We start from the raw sequence: 17,549 nt of genomic DNA on the forward strand, positions 1-17,549 counted from the left end.
TCTCATTTATTATGCGACGCCGATTATTAGTATTTTCGAAGATTACTTAAAAAAAATATCCGGTCACGAGAGACCAGGCAACGACCATCTAGGAGGATCTGAAGCTCAGTCTACTAAAATTGATCAGCGTGGTTCTATAAAAATCACATAAGTAGCACACAATTAGCCATACGCTTAAATTAACAGGCAAAGTACTTTCGAAATATCTCGTTTATAATTCTTCCCCTTCTTTCTTTCTCACCTAGCTCGCCTAAAATTCATTGCTCGAGAAATGCCGTTAATCGCGCGGGCCAGTATCTTGTCTTTTTATTTCGCACCATTTAACTTCTCTCTCTCTCTCTCTCTCTCTCTCTCTCTCTCTCTCTCTCTCTCTCTCGCAATTAGTATCTATAGTATTATAGATGTCCCTCACTCTAATTTTCGTTAACCAGCTACACTTGTTTTTTTTACACCGCGTTTTTTGTTTCCATATACACGTATTGAAAAAGCAACAAACGAGAGTACGCGTCGTGTACGAAAAACGGAACGAAAGAGAAAAGAATAAACGGAAAAAAAAAAAAAACAACCAAAGAACCCGTGTTAATCCGAAAAAAAGGAAAATCGAGGTCATTTGATAAATCGTTAGAGTCGCTTATGTGGTATGTGACAAGGCGCGCGATTACGCGAATCGTTACTTTTTTTTGTTTCTCTCACGGATCTTGCGACGAGAATTACAAATCGCAATAATAGAATCGCGAACGGTAAATCGCGAAATTACATTACGCACACGTACATCAACGTATGTATAATAATAATGCTTAGCCTATCCCGTGTGTGTCTGTCTCTGTGTGTGTATGTGTGTGTGTGTGTGTATGTAGTGGTAGTAGTAGTAGTAGTAGTAGTATACATATGCGTATATAATATATATACATTGAATATTTTACTACAATCGTTGGAGAGTGGCGGCGAAGCGAAACCGCGTCCCGGAGAGAACCGCGCGCGGCTCATCAAAAAAAAATATATATATATATGTATATGTATATCGCCTCGTATATTTATACTATTAATGAATCGCGCTGTAGGACTCGCCTAGAGCACCACCGTGTGCGAATTGAAACGATCCAAACCGCCCCAATCCGGCACTTCCACGTCGTCGACGATCGACGATCGACGATCGACGATCGATCATTCTCCGGCACATCCGCTACTTCTCTTGAATGCATAGGGTGCTTCATCGGAAACTGCTAACTGGAATATCTTTCTTTCTCTCCCTCTCTCGCTTTCACTCTCTCTCTTTCTCTCTCTCTCTCACTCTCGCAACGAAAATGCAGTGGACAAAAGTTATATCAATTGATTTCTAAAGAATACTACGCGACGCACGAAAGACGTTTCCGATATCACCTGCTTCTTTACGAGTTCGAGAGATTCGTTGATCCTGCCTGATGAAAAATGTTCAAATCGTGAAGGGGTTCGCTTTTCAATTTACTTGCACTTAATCCTTAGATGACGCTTGAATTTTAGATCCTTCGACAAACTTTTTGAATTTTCTTTTTTTTCGTCCTTTTTTTTTTTTTTTTTTTTTTCGAATTTTGAATGTTTAAAATTGCTGCTGTATTAACGAGATATAAAAGCATATATAATTCTTTCTTATTATAATACAACTACGTTAATGCATCTTTATTACAGGAGCAATAAGTCTTAGAATTCCTAGATTGGCTATACTCTAAGAATCTGAGAGTTCAAAACATCCAAACGATTCATATTTCCCAATGTGCGCAGAATCAACCTCGCCGAACTTATTTATGAAGAAAAACAAAAAAAAAAAAAAAAAAAAGAGAGAGAACCGCACGAACGGGGAACATCTTTCTCGCGCGATGTATAATTCTCTGAGGAGTCGATGTTATTCGACATATCGTTTATTTGATTTATTCAACTCAATATATTAACAGAAACAGCTGACAATCCTATTTGAAACGCCCTGTGTGTTTGTGTTTACAATAGACAAATGAAACGGCAGCATTATAGGTTCAAAGTATAATGGTATACACGCCGACGCAACACTTGCGTTGCGTCCTATTCGCAGGAGATCAATTTTTCGTCCTTTTTGTTTTTCGTATTTTTTTTTTCCTTTTTTTATCATTACATTTCGTCAGTTCGAGCTCGCACACGTAATCGTTAACAAATATATATATATATATGTGCATATATATATATGTATATATATAGATATATATATATAAAAATATGTATACACTTATATATATACATATATGCGCGATTTTTCTTTCCGTCTCTCTCTCTCTCTCTCTTGCTTTTTGCTCTCACTACAAGTGTGTGTGTTTAGGTACATATGCATCATCATTAACACCTAAAGCCAAAAGCTCCTGCTTACAATAATAATAAAATAATGATGATAGTAATATAATAGAGCAATCAATAGTACTAATTAATATTAATAGTGGTAATCGATAATCAATAATATACAACGTACTTTGAGGCACTTAAATGCGTGCTCAATTAGTCGTCCCGATTCTCGCAACACTAGCTACTCCGAATTAGTATGTTTCTCTCGCGCACACTTCTTCACTCTCTCGCCTTGCCGAATAAAAAAGCGTCCTAAGATTCTTAAACGTCTTAAACGCATCTCGTAACCAGAGGTTTCGGTAAAATAGAAAGAATAAGATCTGACTCGCGACGCAGCGAAGAGAGGGCGGTTATTTAAAAAAGGGGGGAGGGAGAAAGGGGGTAGGGGATCGAGTTTTGCACAAAACCGGAAGTGGCCGCGCAACGACGCTCTCAGCGGTCGACGATGACCACCGATGATGAACAACGGGTTCGTTCGTGATGCATCACTCACGACGAACGAGACGGAAGAGTAACGGAATCATGGTCGGACAATGATATTAAAATTGAGAAAATGGAATCGCGACGAGAGTTCGGAGGGCAAGGAACGGAATGGCCCTTTCTCCCAATACAACACAAAAGTTCGAAAAGCGTCCGAAAGACGAGGGTTTTTTTTTTTTTTTTTTTGAAAATTGTGTTGTTTGGAGCGGGCGAAAAATTAGGCGTAAACCGCGTGTCTGCATGTGAAAATCGCTCAGACGGTAGAAATGGAATCGCGTTAAAAAAAAAATTTAAGAAAGGAAAGAGAATATAGAACTACCTCTCGAAACAACACACAAGTCCAAAAGATGTCTAAGAAAAATTAGGAAGTCTTTCAGAGATTCGCATTGTTTGAGACAGAATTGCGAAGGATATCGAGATGAAAATCACAATATACGGCTGTAAAGTGCCGAACTTCGAAAAAAAAATCCCCGGCTGCATCCCGGAAGTCTCGGAATCCCGAGAATTTTCATTGCAAGTTTTTCGTATAGAAAGAATGAAGCAAGATCCACTTTAAACACGTGAATGCGTGACGAGTTAAACGAGTATAACCGCCGCAAATAAAAATTGTTTAGGCTAGCCATGTAATAAATAAATGTGTATGCATTTATAATTAAATTTCGATTACATTTATCTGATTAAACTTATAAGTGTCCAAATAACTTCGTTCAAACATATGAGAAGACTTTATCGAGCGCACCGTAACGCGCGTTTTCCGTAGAGAATTTAGCGGAGAGAGAATATTCAATAATTAAAAATCTTATACCTTGGACATGGATAATTACTAATAATACTAATTACAATTGCAATGCAATTGTAATTACATTGCAAAACACAAATTTTATTTCTAATTAAGCAACGACACGAGAAAAAAATAACATCTTTCGAAAAACATTTCTCAATAATGGTCTCACTTCACTCCTTGCTCGAGATTTACAGATTCGGTGCCGCGATTTCCTTCGCAACAACAGTTTCCTATACGTGCGTCATCCGCATAAAATACAAATTTACGTGCTTCTCGACCGTCCACCTCCCTCACCTCCTCCTCCTCCTCATCATCGTCATAATTATCATCATCATCAACAACATCATCACCATCATCAGTACCATCGTTATCAACAACATCATCGCTATCATTCTTTAAACCACGCGTAATCTCGCACGCGATATCACACGATCTCTCCATTTCTCTATTCTCGTTTTTGACCCTTCTCGTATAACGGGCGAGGTTGGAAGAGGGAGGAATTTTGTTTTCGAGGATTCCACCGCTTTTCACTCAGCGTGAATCTCGATTTCGGTGCTGATTTCGGCATCCACTTCGTTGCATTTCGGGAGATTTCCTCAAGCAATGTTTTTTTTGGCACAAATATATATCTATATAGACATGTTTTTCCTGGTTACAATATTACGGCCCTGCGCGCGCGAAGGAGGGGCGGGGGAAGGGGTTTTTTTTTTCCCTTTAAAAGATTAATATATCTTATCTCTTTAACGCGTTTTTACAAGCTAACGAATATGTACCTCAATCACAGAACCAAAAGCGATAACAATACTCTTCTCGTGCGCGATGTACCGGGTGATCGGGAAGCCGCGCAGCTGTAAACTTGATGCTGTCGAGGAAAACCGCATTTGAAGAAATGCTGTTGCTCAATAACACGCTTACCACCTCTTTATGTGAAGCGTATCCTTGTTATGATAACGAATATATATAGATCTAAAGCACCTGTGAATCTAAAAACTCGAACGAGATCGCTCATGTATCTTGCGCTTTGAATTTTTAGCTTCACAAGTCCTTCAGATCTACATATACATATACTTGTTGTTAATTAAGAATTCTTATCAACTTATCAATTACTAACAAAGTCTTAAAACTAAAGCTTATTAAAGATTATTAGACGCACTCAAGGCTGCATTAATCATATTGAAACACGCAAAGATTTGGACGACAAACGTTTTCAGATAATTAATCATCCTCGCGATTTACTTAGGTCATTAAATTTTTCTCATATTCGTCAAATTTCCAAGTCTTAAATTAGATACGAATTTTTCGGAATTTTCAGATTCTCAATTTCCTAGATGCCGAACCCGGCGAACTCCGTCCGCTTTGTGCAAGCCGGACTTTTGCCGCCGAGCTGATCAATCTTCTCGTCCGCTTAACGTAGACAAAAAATTTTTATCATCAGACTTCCTAAACCTTATTGTACCTTAAATTTTCAAGCCCTTAAACTCTTACGTCTTCAGAACGCGAATTAAACTACCATCGAATTACTTGCGCAGTTTGCAATAAATCGAGTAAAATAATTCTGCCGACTTGGCAAATATCGGCAAGCCTATCAATATCATCAAACCGCGGCGACAAACTGCCCCGCGGGACTCTCCGATCACCCTGTATAATAATAGCGCCTGCGAATACGCGGCTATAACAGCACGCGGCGGGTCTCACATACGTTCACACACACATTTTATATATATATATATATTTCTCTCTCATTCTACTCTCACTCTCATTCTTTCGCGCTCGCTCTCTCTCTCTATCTCTCTCTCTTTCTTTCTTTCTCTCTCTCCCTCTCTCGCTCTCTCTCTCTCTCTCTCTCTTTCTCTCACATACACACACGCATACACACACGTTCTCTCTCTCTCTTTCTCTCTCTTTCTCTCTTGATCGATTCGTCGATCGATCGATCGTTGATCGTAGGCGAGACGTCACTGTACAATGTAAAAAGTTCTCTCTTCCTCATGCTCGCGCAGCACGTGTCGGTTGTCGGCCCGAGAAGGGAGCGCCGGGGGTAGGTGAAAGCAGCGGCGAGCTCCGATATCCTGATTCTCGATCCGATCCGACCACGAGAAGATGGCGATGACGTCGTAGCACGTATAGCACAGCTAAATATTGTTTGTTTACCACATCGTTCACGTGGTAGTCTGCTGATTTTGTCGTCTTGCTTCGCAATATCCAAGACGCATCCATCGCTTAGCTGTCTTCCTTCGTCACCTTCACGGCACATAATGAAACAAAACATACACATCCTTGTAGGTTTCCCTTTTCTCTTTTTTTTTTTTTCAACGAAGAAACGGCACTTCCGATCGAATTGTCTTGCGTCGACTCGGGGATCGATTAAAAATTCATAGAGGGATTCGGAAGGTATCTTGGGGTCGCCCGAGGATCTTCGAGAATCCCGAGAGTCCGGGCTTGACTTTAAGGATCCGAGAACACGATAATAGCAAAAGAATCTATCGCAAAGAAAGTTTTTTTTTATATATACAAGCTATTTACGTGTTTGCCGGGTTCGCTAAGTTTTTTTAGAATACGCTATCGTCACTGCACGATTAATTGAAAGTCGAAATTTCTGCGAGTCTTCGCCGTACAAAATTGTGCGCGAAACGTCTCGGCATACGCAGCCTTTGGAAGAGGAGTATGTATGGAGATTATTTGACTGGTACTTACATGCAGCTTTTAAACATTTCTGTCCCTCTCATCTGTTTTGTGTTTTGTACAAGGTAGTTCGCGACAATGTTGCGCTACTTGGGCATAGCTTGGCCTTGTAAGATCCTGCGGTGAACAACAAATATTTTATTTGCGGAGTCTGAGAATATTCACTTATACACTTTACACAGAGTGAAAGAAATGCTAAGTGCAACGCAAAATCCTAAATCAAATTTTATAGAAGAGTTTGTCATTGAACGCTGGAAATATTATCTAAGAATTTTAGGATCGCTGTCTGTGCTGCAATAAACTTCACAAACAGTTTAGTATGCGAATATAGTTACTTTTTTTATACAGATCCTTAAAACCTTTTCATATTTCCAGATTCACTCTTAAATCGCAAATTTCCCTTTCTCTTTCCTTTGGATTTTTAGATCGACAGATTTTTTAAATGTATCAATACTTTTCAAGATAAAGCGTTTTTAAACTCTTAAAAGCCCGTGGAATACTCACTATAGGGAAGGCAGAGGCCACTCCAGTTTGCGATTGGGAGCTCTGTGAGGCAGTAGGAGGAGGGACGACGACGACGTTATTACAATCGCACCTGGTCATCGGCTCGGCGTCGTCCGTTGTCGTCGCGGCTGCTACCGTCATCGCCGTCGCTGCCGTCGTCGTCGTCGTTGTCGCGGCCGTCGCGGTTATCGTCGACGTCGCCACTGCCGGCAGGTGCGTGTTTGCAACTACAGCGTCGTCCACACCATTCACCATGTTCGAGTCGTCAGTCTTTATAGATCTGTCAGCGGTGCATTGTCAGTAAAGAACTAACATATGCTTACTTAGCTATCTTTAAATTCTGTAATTTTTAGAATAATTAGATACCCTTGTACGAGTCTCTCAGATCCTCAAGAATAGATATTCCCGTATTGTTCGACTTTCTTTCTTTTCTTTTTTTATTTTTAGATCCCCGGGAATATGTATTCTTGAGTGCTTTGAGTACACGAGTACCTTTAAACACTCGAACCCTTCGAAATCGTTTGAAGTCTTTAGATTTTTATATCCTTTCAAATCCTTGAATGTGCCAAGACCGTCGAGTGTCCTCGCGAGGAGGATGCATGCGTAAACGCAATTGTGTGAGACATTTATACAAAAATCCGCTTGCGAAATGCGATTTTACACGGAGACAAGATCGGAATTAGCGCTAATCACAAATATTAAATACTATAATGTCCAACTATCACGTGCACCATCACATAAACTAAACGCACGCTAGTAACTGTTATATCCCGCACCGCATATCACCGCTTTGTTCATGCATAAACAAGGAAAGACCAATTCGTGTAGGCGATTCTCGATCCGGCGAATCAAGTATACTCTCGAAAGAATCTCGAGAGCTGAAGTACTTAGCTGTCCAAATAAAAGGAATTAAATAGGAAAGAACTCGAATCTACAAATTACAGTCTTCGACTGTACAAACATCCGGCAAAATCTGATTGTGTCCGCGCGCGGCACAATAAACTTTTTGATAAAAATAAAAATTTTGCGAGAACCGCCCGCAACGATCGAGGGATGCGCAAAAGAGGAGGATTTTTGCAATATTCGCAAGACACGATTAATAAACATCAGTATATACATTATTTATTAATTTCTAGTTCATCGCTGACAATGCAACTATAGTCATTACGAAAGGTTCATCAGGTGCCATGCTGAGGCCGCGTGATCTCGTTTTTCTTTTTCCGTTTATGCTTATTTTGCAGTCACGTGACGAGAAATTAACTTAACTAGTAACGTTAGAATTATGAGCTAGAAGTAACTTCATCGTCGAAATGCCTTTAAGAGTAACTTGAAACCGAACAATAATAATTAATAATAATAATCTTAATAATATTAAAAATTCATAATAACGACAATATAGTGTAATAATATAATAATCAAATAATAATTGTAACATATTAAAGAACCCTGAAAAATAATATTCTTTTATCGTATATTCCTATTCAACATTTTTATTCTTTATCTGCCGCAATAGTACAGGCAAGAAGAGGAGAAATGTCATACCACAATAATGCCGCATACATTCCCGCACACATGTAGCACATTCTAGAGCATATTTCATTGCGCTATGAATGGCTGTTTGATACTAATTTCAATCGGAGGTATGCGGCGTGCTGTATTCATATAGAAAAGGATAATTCTTAGATCCCTCGATCATTGAACACTTAGATCCTTTAAATCTCGCGAATCTTTTTAGCATAAATTTTAGAAAATTTCAGCTACCCTCGCTTCGACGATTCCAATATTCTTAATTCTTTAAACATCTTTGCTCTTGTGCGAAACCTTTGAAAATTTAGAATCGTCAAATCTTTCGGACAGAGTCTTCTCTTAAAAGAAAAATAAAATTGCTCAAAGAATTTTGCAAATGCAAAATATAATATCTGAAATGTTAACGATCAGCAATCCAAATACTGAGCGCTCCAAGAATACAAAAGATTTAAATGTCTAATAATTGAAGTGCAAAATAATCTGTTAAATCGACAAAGATCGAGCGTGTGAAAGCGATTTATCCGCAATAGGCTCAGTGTATCAGTGATCCAGTGATCCAGAAATATCAGTGATCCAGGAATGAAAGAATCTACATACTCGAGAACAAAGCATCCAAAAGAATCCATGATACCTCAAAAACTTTAAGCCCTTCTTTACACAACCGGATTTATACAGCATGCTTATAAAATCATCACAAGAAAAAAAAACGGAGATGATATTTAAAGCCTTTTACGTGAATGACAAAGTTTTTAGAATCTCAGAATCAGAAAGGCACGATGATAATGACAAAAGTATCGATGAGAAGAAAATGGCAAATCGTAACACAATAGTGAGTACATCTAATTAATTTGTTTATCAATTAATTAAACGATAAGACTCGCGCACAGCCAAGGATCTAACAACCCCCGCACAGGCTCGAGGAAGAACCTGTTTTCAGAATTCATCAAGACGGAAAAACCTTTCGTCTCAGTATCTCTTATCAAAAAACTGAGACCGGACACCACCGAGTTTTGGAAACCCGGAAATCTACGGGAAATTTCAATATCTAATCATAAACGACTCGTGTGTTCTTAGATTCTTGGCTAATATAATTTTCCATAACAAAATATTACGCATTTATCGGAAATAAAAAGTGGCGAGAATGCAGGCGGATAAGACTACCCCGAAGGATATTAACGGTTAGTAACGTCCTTTTACTCGAGAGTAACTATGGCGATGCAAAGAAAGCTTCCTTTATATCCTTAAAAAAAAAAAAAAAAAACAAAAAAAAAGAAACAAAATTTCCCTCCTTCCAGGTAACAGATCGATCGCGCGCGCCGTCGCGCGTAATCGATCAGGCCCGATAAACTTTCAGACCGGGAAGGATCGGCTCGAAAGAAAACACGCGTATCTCCGTCGGTACAGAACAACATAGCATATAACGCAGCCAACAACAAACAACAACAACAACGAAACACAGCTCGGCATTCCTCAAGGCATATATATATATATATATATATATATATGTATATATATATATATATTCCTAATTTGTGTGGATCCCCTAAAGTAAAGTTCATACGGATGTCGTATTCTTGGATTCTCTCGACTTTTTACTCTGCCGTATCGACGAATCCTCCCGAATGAAATTGAAGGATCTTCCCGAGACACTCGGAGGACACGAAGATACGAACAGCGGCTCGATGGAAGAATATTCGAAACGCGAAACGCGACGAGGAATTGGCGGATCCAAGGATCGAACGATAACAACGGTCCACTCATCCAAGGATATAAAAATCCGACGACACACGGGCATCCAAGAAACCGTTTCACAGAGACCGGACGAATCCCTTGTGATAAATGGAATTCTATGCGATCCCACTTCGCGTTTGCTTTCTACGCGTCAAGTATCGATTCGTAATAATCAGTAATTAGATACAAACATAATGCATAACTGTACATGTGTCCCTCTCGCAAAAAGTGCAAAGTAGTAAAACCGTCAATAACCATTTACAGGACTGAGAGCAACAGAAAGTCAACTTTCTTCGGGCCGCGCAAACGGAAGATTGCTTGTTTGCTCAAAGGGAAAAAAAAAATGTTAACGCGATTTTATTCAATTATTTTGCAGCATCAATGCTTTATCAATTTATCAAAACTTCAAACTACACGATTTTAAAACAATCTAAATCAAACAAGCACAGTTAATTATTTACTAAAAAAAAAAAAAAGATGTAATTCCAACGCAAGAATTTGACGACACAGCAACACAATTCGCTAGTTTTCAATGCAAAACCTCGTTAATCATGTAAATATAATTCAAAGAAAAATCACTAGAAGCAAAAAAAAAACAAAAAATTCAGTTTAAAAGAAGATAAAACTAAAATAAAGTAAATTACGAATAAAATTAAAGTAAAATGGTCCTATAAAGGGTTAACGATTCAAGGACCAACTTTTCACTCTCTCTTTTTCTCTCCCTCTCTTTTTCTGCGCGATAGCGTATACATGTGTGTGTATTGGGAGAGCGGAAAGTTTCGTCGTGTACTTTGGAACATAAAACAATCGTTCGTCGCTTTCATAATCAAGAATTAAATAGTGACTTTATTCGAAAACGAATTCTAATGGAGTTCCTTGGCTTTTTCGTACGCATATATGCAAGTATCCAACGAGTAAAAAATGCAACGTCATTGGAGAATCTAAAAAAGATTCGTATTACCTCAACATTTCCGCACCCTTCACGACAAACTGTACATTAAATATACTGTACATTATTCGTCAGGACAAAAGACGTGTTAGAAGTCTGTTTAAAAAAAAAAAAAAAAAAAAAAAAAAAAAAATCCCCCTCGTTTCTTCTAGAAATCGTAACACATTTTCAGCGCAGATTGGCAACTAGTTCATTGACCAATGCAGCGCGTATGAATTCGCGGACCAACGCAACTCTCCGCAACTGCCCGAAACACCGTTACACCGAGCGAGCGTATAATTAAAAATCTCACTCACTTATCAGGAGATGTCGGAGGAGTGAGCGCGACGGTGCTGAGCGCAGCGGCGTCGGCCGACGACGTATTCTCGTTGTTGGCCGTCGGCGGATTAAGGGCGTGCGCGGCGTTCGCAAGATTCGTCGACACGGCGGCGTTTCCCAGAGTATTTCCCTGCACCTCTGTCCCGGTACTCGATCCAGGACTGGCAGACCTACTGGCGGCCGCGGCTGCTGCCGGCGAAGCTGTTACAGGTTGTTGCTGCGGTTGAGGTTGCTGCTGGTTGTTGCTGCTGCTGCTGCTGCTGCTCTCTTTGTCCTTGACGGCCGCCTTGAGCTTGGCGGTGCCCTTGACAACGTCGGACAATCGATTCTGCGACGAGGACTCGATGCCGACGGTGCCGGTGCCGGCACCGCCGCCGACGTCCGTCGACACCTTACCGTGATCGGCGTCGAGACCGGGCAGAGGCGGGAACGCGGCTGCCTCGAGGTCAAACTGCACGCCGCTGCTACGGCCGCTGCCGCTGCCGTTGCTATTACTGCCGCTGCCGCCGCTCGTTGGCAAGGACTCCTTGATCGCCGGCAGCGGATGGTTGTTCCCAGCTGCTGCCTTCGCGTCCTGATCTTTGGTCCTGCGGTGGATACGGTGTCGGGGAAACGAAGGCGCCGAGGAGGATGGTGGCTCGGCCACCGCCGCTGCGTCCTGGTCTTGCGCGGTGGACGACGAGGAGGAGGAAGACCCCTTCGTGTGCTCGGCGGACGACGCGGCGGACGATGAGGAATGGAACTTTGTGCCGGACTGATAGGAAGAGGAGGACGAAGAAGAGGGCGGCTTCGAGGGAGGCAGGCTCGAAGCGTGGTAAGTGGACGTCGAGGAGCTCAAGGACATGTTACCGCTACCACCACCGCCGCCGCCGCCGCCGCCGGTTATAGCAGGATGGGAGCTACGATTGCTCAGCGGCGGCATGGACGACGGGTTATGGTGGTGATGATGGTGGTGGTGGTGGTGATGATGGTGGCTATTGCTGTTGTTGCTGGGATTGGCGGGGTCTATCAAACAGCCTCGGTCGGAGCCATTTCTTTGTCTATTTCTGTACAGCGGTAACAACAAAAAGACATTCAAACATCTTTTACAATTCAAATGTGATATATCCGTGAACGTAATATCCGGGAGAATAATAAGATTGCAAATCACGCGACTTGTTCGTGTTACTATCGAGCTAGCGTACCTGTGTCGTGGATTATATCTTGTATTTGAACGCGTGAACGTGGTGTGCGGTGTGAGTCCATTCATAAAAACACTGGACATATCGAAATAAGCGGGACTGGTTGCTCCCCAAGGCACCATACCGTGATAGAATGGTTGATGCTAAAAGAATTAAAAAAAAAAATACTTTTCAATTAATCTGTAAATCCACGCAACACACGGCAAACTGTTACAAACAGCGAGAAGAATTTGTGCGGACGCACAAATATTTTTCTACAAAGAGCTTGCGACTGCACACTTACGTAGACGACCTGATTCGCATACGCCGGCATAGTTGTCTGAGGCATGGTCGTGCCGTTTGTATAGACGTAGCGTTGCTGTCCAGCCGTGTAACTACTCGGATCGTAGACAGGGTGAGGGGGTGGAGTTCTATAGCCATTCTTCATACCACCTACACCAGGCACCGTTGGTATCGGTAGCCTGTTCATTGGTTTCGCTTTGATTCGCGCCATTATCGGCTTTCCCTGATTCAAAAGTCAAAATTACACTGTAAGTGTCAGAGTGTTTAAGAAAAGGAAAATGTTCTGCAAGCATTATGTAAACGCAATAATTAATTCATATTATATAATATATGCGTACAAGTATAATTAAATGTGAATACGAGTAAAAAATGATGAACAGCATACAACTACAAATAACTTAGAGATAAAAAAAATTATAAATTTCGTATCTCATAAATCTGATAAATCGTTAAAACTATTTATTTCACTGACGTAAACATTTACATCGCATTTTTATTACTAAATATTCAAAAGAAAATTACAACTCACCTGAAATTCTCGAACCTCCTCACGTAAAAACCGGTAGGCCTTTTGAGCATCTTCGTCGGATTCAAACGTCACGTACCACGCATTATTGTGAGCAAACTCGCACGAGATAAACCTTGGACATCCCTCCCCGGAAAATAAATTCTGCAATGAAAGTATGCGAGTTGGCAAGCTGCGATAATTTTGTTTTCTTAAGACAATTGCAAAATAACTTTGTCGTCACAAACCTTTACATCTTCCAGAGGAGTGCTGTCTGGTATCTCACGAAGTATCACAATACATCGTTTGTGATTGGGCCTCACCTTCTGCCCCTCTTCATCCACTTGCACATTGGGAGACTCCCTCAGCACCTCAGTTATGAGCTTAATATCCTTTGTCAGCTTCTTCACTTGGTTAAAATTTGCTACTGTCCATATCGGCACATACTGATCGTTATCCATTTGTGACACCAAATAAGCATCGCTGGATAAATTTTCCCTGAAAAGGCAATCGTCAAATTATCATCTCATTGCACTGTATTCTTACATATTATGTTTCATGTAAAAGTTTTACAAATTTTTTTGCCTAAAGTTGATTTAATAATAACGTATCTCCCAATAAAGAGTATCTCCCTAAAAAAAAAATAATAAAGTGAAGCTTAATATCTATATTTATTAATTTAAATGTAATCAAAATTTCTATTCTAATTTTAGAAAAAAAATTATAGTAAAAATAATTTTCATGAAAAGTTGCAATTTTATATATATACAGATACAATAGTTTGATAGTTTTTATTAATTTTATTGACATATATGAGATTATATTATAATTATTATGAGATTACATTATAATGACTGAGTAGATTACTGTTTCTCACTCTAGATAGCTGTTTTATTATCTAAGAATTTTATTATCTAAGAATTCTGAGAATGTTAGATCTCATAGCAATTTTAGGTTAGTAATAGTTTTCTTTACTAAGATAAAAAAATCATTATGTAAATATAATGATAACACAATGTATGAGATCAAAGGTCGTTTTTTGAATAAACAAATCTGTAAAGTTAAAGAAAATGTTGAAGAAAGATCTTATGTAATTCATGCAAATGTACGTACTTGCAAAATAACCTTGCAGTTTCATAATTGAAAGTTTCAGAATGTTAAGGACTTTATTACCTGGAGAAATAGTACTCGAGTTGCGTAGAGAGCATTTGTTTAAGCTGATCCAAAGGTATAGAGGGAACATTTAGATCGGCCATTGGTCCAGACGGCGGTGGAGCAGCAGATGCATCATTTAGAGCAGTAACATCCACTGGACTGTATCCAACAGCGCCTCCATGCATTCCTATTGCATGTTGTGGCGACGGTTCCAGGCTGCCGACACTAGGGTCGAGAATCAGTTCATTGCCACTTGGCGCACCGTTCATGACTCCGTAATCTATGTTAGGCACTCCACCACCGATCGCAACTGCAACCTGTGGACCCAGAGGTTCAGGGGTGGCTGGGTAGACCGCCCCTGGTGGCAGCTTCCCGATGTCCCCATTCATGTAAACGTACTCTGAAAAGGCGATCAAGAGACACTTGTAATTATGGCAATGACTCGCTTCCATATTGTGTTAAAGGTCATATATATGTTACGACCAAGAATGATTCTTTGTTTTCCAAAAACAAAACTTGTTGACAACTGGACAACTGTGTTTTTTACTCAGGTCAATTCTATTGTTTTTTTCTGCAATGTTTGAAGTCGATGCAACATACGGACAGTTAAAATCAGATTCCGCATGAATAGCATATATATAATTCTAACCTAATATGATGCAATATGTCCTAGTTATCACATTGGATGTGATTTCTCTGCAACAATACATCATCTAGTTATCATATCAAATACAAATCTTTCATGTGTTTACACTTGTAACGTAACTCCAAAATTGACCTGAGTGATGTTCAATCATGACTCTACATAAAATGCTTAGTCCTTGGACAAATAAACACACCACATATATAGGACAGCGCGACTATTTTTCACGCTATATTCCAAAGAAATACCCATCATTCTTTCAGACTTTCTAGCTGTTTTCTACAGAATGCCACTTGGCATACCAATCGTAGCATATATATATACCTTAACCAGCGGTACAACTTGTGCTTAAGCTAGAATGTTCCATTTGTACAACATACACAGTTCTGATTTTTGTTAACTATCATGAGAACGACAATAGTGTCCCAACAATAATGGAGCAACGATCAGTGGAATCATTTGACTTGAATCGTGTGTCTTAGTACGCAGCACTACTCGATGGACTGCAATTGCGAATCTGCAAATGATGTACAGGACAATGTCCCGTGTGGACGATGCATGTGCAAATGTTGATGATATTCGAAACGAGTGATCTAAGGAAGTAATCGAGCGATAATCACGCGCGTTGCAGAGGTCGCCGACTCGTGACGAGACATGAACGACATTGGCTTCCGCGACGATGCCCGCACACGTTAAATCAGCCGCGGCGATACTCGGCAGCGCGGTGTCGGACTGCGTGCCACGACGACGGCCGCTCGGGAAGACCCGTGGCGCGCCAGGCGAGAATCCCCGCGCAGCAGGACGCGCAATATGTTGCGGACTGCGCGGCGCGTTATCGGCCAAATATAGCGCGGTTGGGACACGGCACGACGGCGGCGAGCAGCCGCTCTCCGACCGAACGACAGCGGTAGCGCGACACGGCAACCACGAGCACGACGGCGACGACGTGGATGACGATAACGGCAGCAGCAACGAGGATGTCGACGACGGCGATAACGAGTACGATGACGACGTGTCGGCACGGCGCAGGTTTAACACGCGGCGCAGAAAGACACACCGATGTAAGGAGGAGGTGATGGTGGCGAAGGAGCAAGAAGCGGCGTGATGACAAAACTACACTCCGATTTGACCGCGTGTTACATCGACGATGATGATGTTGCGTGGTTACGTTGGATGGATTGGATGGATGGTCGTTACCGAAATCACCGTTCATCTCGAGATGGGCTCGGATGATCCCATGTGCCCTGAATCTAGCACTACGAGGTGCCTGCCCGCTCGTTCGCTCGCTCACTCGTCCGCTCGCTCTCGCTCTCTCTCTCTCTCTCTCTCTCTCTTTCTTTCTCTCGTACGGCCTCGTGCAGATCGGTTTCTCGACTAGAACTCTCGAGGCACTTCGTTGTTCGCTCTCTCGCTCGCAGTTCGTCGTGCGCGCGGGGCGTCGTGTACGCGTTTTACGAACTCGTTCGCTCGTACGTGTTACGTTCGTTCCGAGCCTCTCGTCAATCGACTGAGCCTCGATAAGGCCCGATCGCTGATGGTCCGATCGCTCTGCACGATCGCTCGCTCGCTCGCACGCACACGATCGCGTGCGCGCGACGAAATACGCGACACAGCAGCACGACGGCTGGCGAGACAGGCGGCGGCGAGATTCGCACGTTCCTCACGCGAATTCGCGACGCTGCGCGACGCGCGCGTAACGATCCGCCCTGTGCGTACCACGGCCCACCGCGCCGAGCGGATCAACGCGCGGCCGTTTCGCACGACGATGTTTCCTTACCGAGATGGAAGAATCGAACTCAACACAGTCTCTCGAGCAAACTACAAAATGGCGGAAGGCACATGCCGTGGCGCGCGATGCATTCTGGGACTTCGGTGATGCGCCGATGCAGTAGCGCGCAAGCGCCGCCGCGCGTTACTTTCGAATCTGTAAAATTCCGTAAAAATTTGAATTCCTGCGGAACCGATCTTGCGGACGAGAAAAACGATCAAATGAAATTTCATTCCAATCTACATTTTTAGATCGATAAAAAGCGAAGAAAGCAATAGTTGTCTTGATTTTTATTCTTTTGTACTGTAAAGATATTTTTTACTCTGGATAATTGATTCCTTAAAAAGTGTTGCATAAATGAAAAGAGAATTAAGTTTCTTTTTAAACAATCACGGATATTGAATGTTTTTTTCTTAAATTTAAATCTTTTTCTATCATTTCTAATATGTTCTGTAATACATTTTATATATTTCTAGAATAGCGAAATATTTATTTCATGATAGATATATATGTGTAATATATAGAAATATTCTCTTTACACACAGTTATTGACATTGTTGCAATACTTTGTTGGCTCGTTAAATTAATTCGTAGAAACTCAGATTCTTCGAAACGTGATTATGACGAGCATAGCATAAAGGAAATCGATAAACAACGATAACTTATCTAATAATTTTTTGATGAACTACATCGTTCA

The 17,549-nt window shown here is 41.2% G+C and overlaps 1 protein-coding gene across 6 annotated transcripts; it reads right to left on the minus strand.

Moving 5' to 3' along the window:
• Nucleotides 1–1,879: 1,879 nt before the first annotated feature.
• Nucleotides 1,880–16,955, minus strand: LOC105673123 (La-related protein 4B). 6 transcript variants are annotated; one of them, XM_012368514.2, is made up of 10 exons: nt 16,862–16,955; nt 14,460–14,841; nt 13,535–13,784; nt 13,311–13,451; nt 12,783–13,004; nt 12,503–12,642; nt 11,297–12,364; nt 6,794–7,073; nt 6,302–6,406; nt 1,880–5,848 (listed from the first exon to the last, which is right to left on the minus strand). In XM_012368514.2, exons 2-9 carry the CDS (start codon nt 14,828–14,830, stop codon nt 6,311–6,313), a joined length of 2,568 nt encoding a protein of 855 aa, XP_012223937.1. In that variant the 5' UTR covers nt 14,831–14,841; nt 16,862–16,955; the 3' UTR covers nt 1,880–5,848; nt 6,302–6,310. The 6 variants fall into 6 exon arrangements, with proteins under 6 accessions (XP_012223937.1, XP_067213478.1, XP_012223934.1 ...); XM_067357377.1 differs by lacking the exon at nt 16,862–16,955 and adding an exon at nt 16,291–16,855; XM_012368511.2 differs by lacking the exon at nt 16,862–16,955 and adding an exon at nt 16,282–16,855.
• Between the last annotated feature and the right edge of the window lie 594 nt (nt 16,956–17,549).

The sequence above is a fragment of the Linepithema humile genome, chromosome 6 (assembly GCF_040581485.1).
Source record: "Linepithema humile isolate Giens D197 chromosome 6, Lhum_UNIL_v1.0, whole genome shotgun sequence".
NCBI classification, from domain to species: Eukaryota; Metazoa; Arthropoda; class Insecta; order Hymenoptera; family Formicidae; genus Linepithema; species Linepithema humile.

Excerpts from the sequence above, each read along its gene's own strand:
- LOC105673123 (XM_012368511.2), bottom strand. Across the intron at positions 13,452-13,534 it reads CTCCTCTGGAAGATGTAAAG|AATTTATTTTCCGGGGAGGG; the intron begins GTTTGTGACGAC and ends CTTTCATTGCAG. Across the intron at positions 12,643-12,782 it reads ATGCGAATCAGGTCGTCTAC|CATCAACCATTCTATCACGG; the intron begins GTAAGTGTGCAG and ends TAATTCTTTTAG.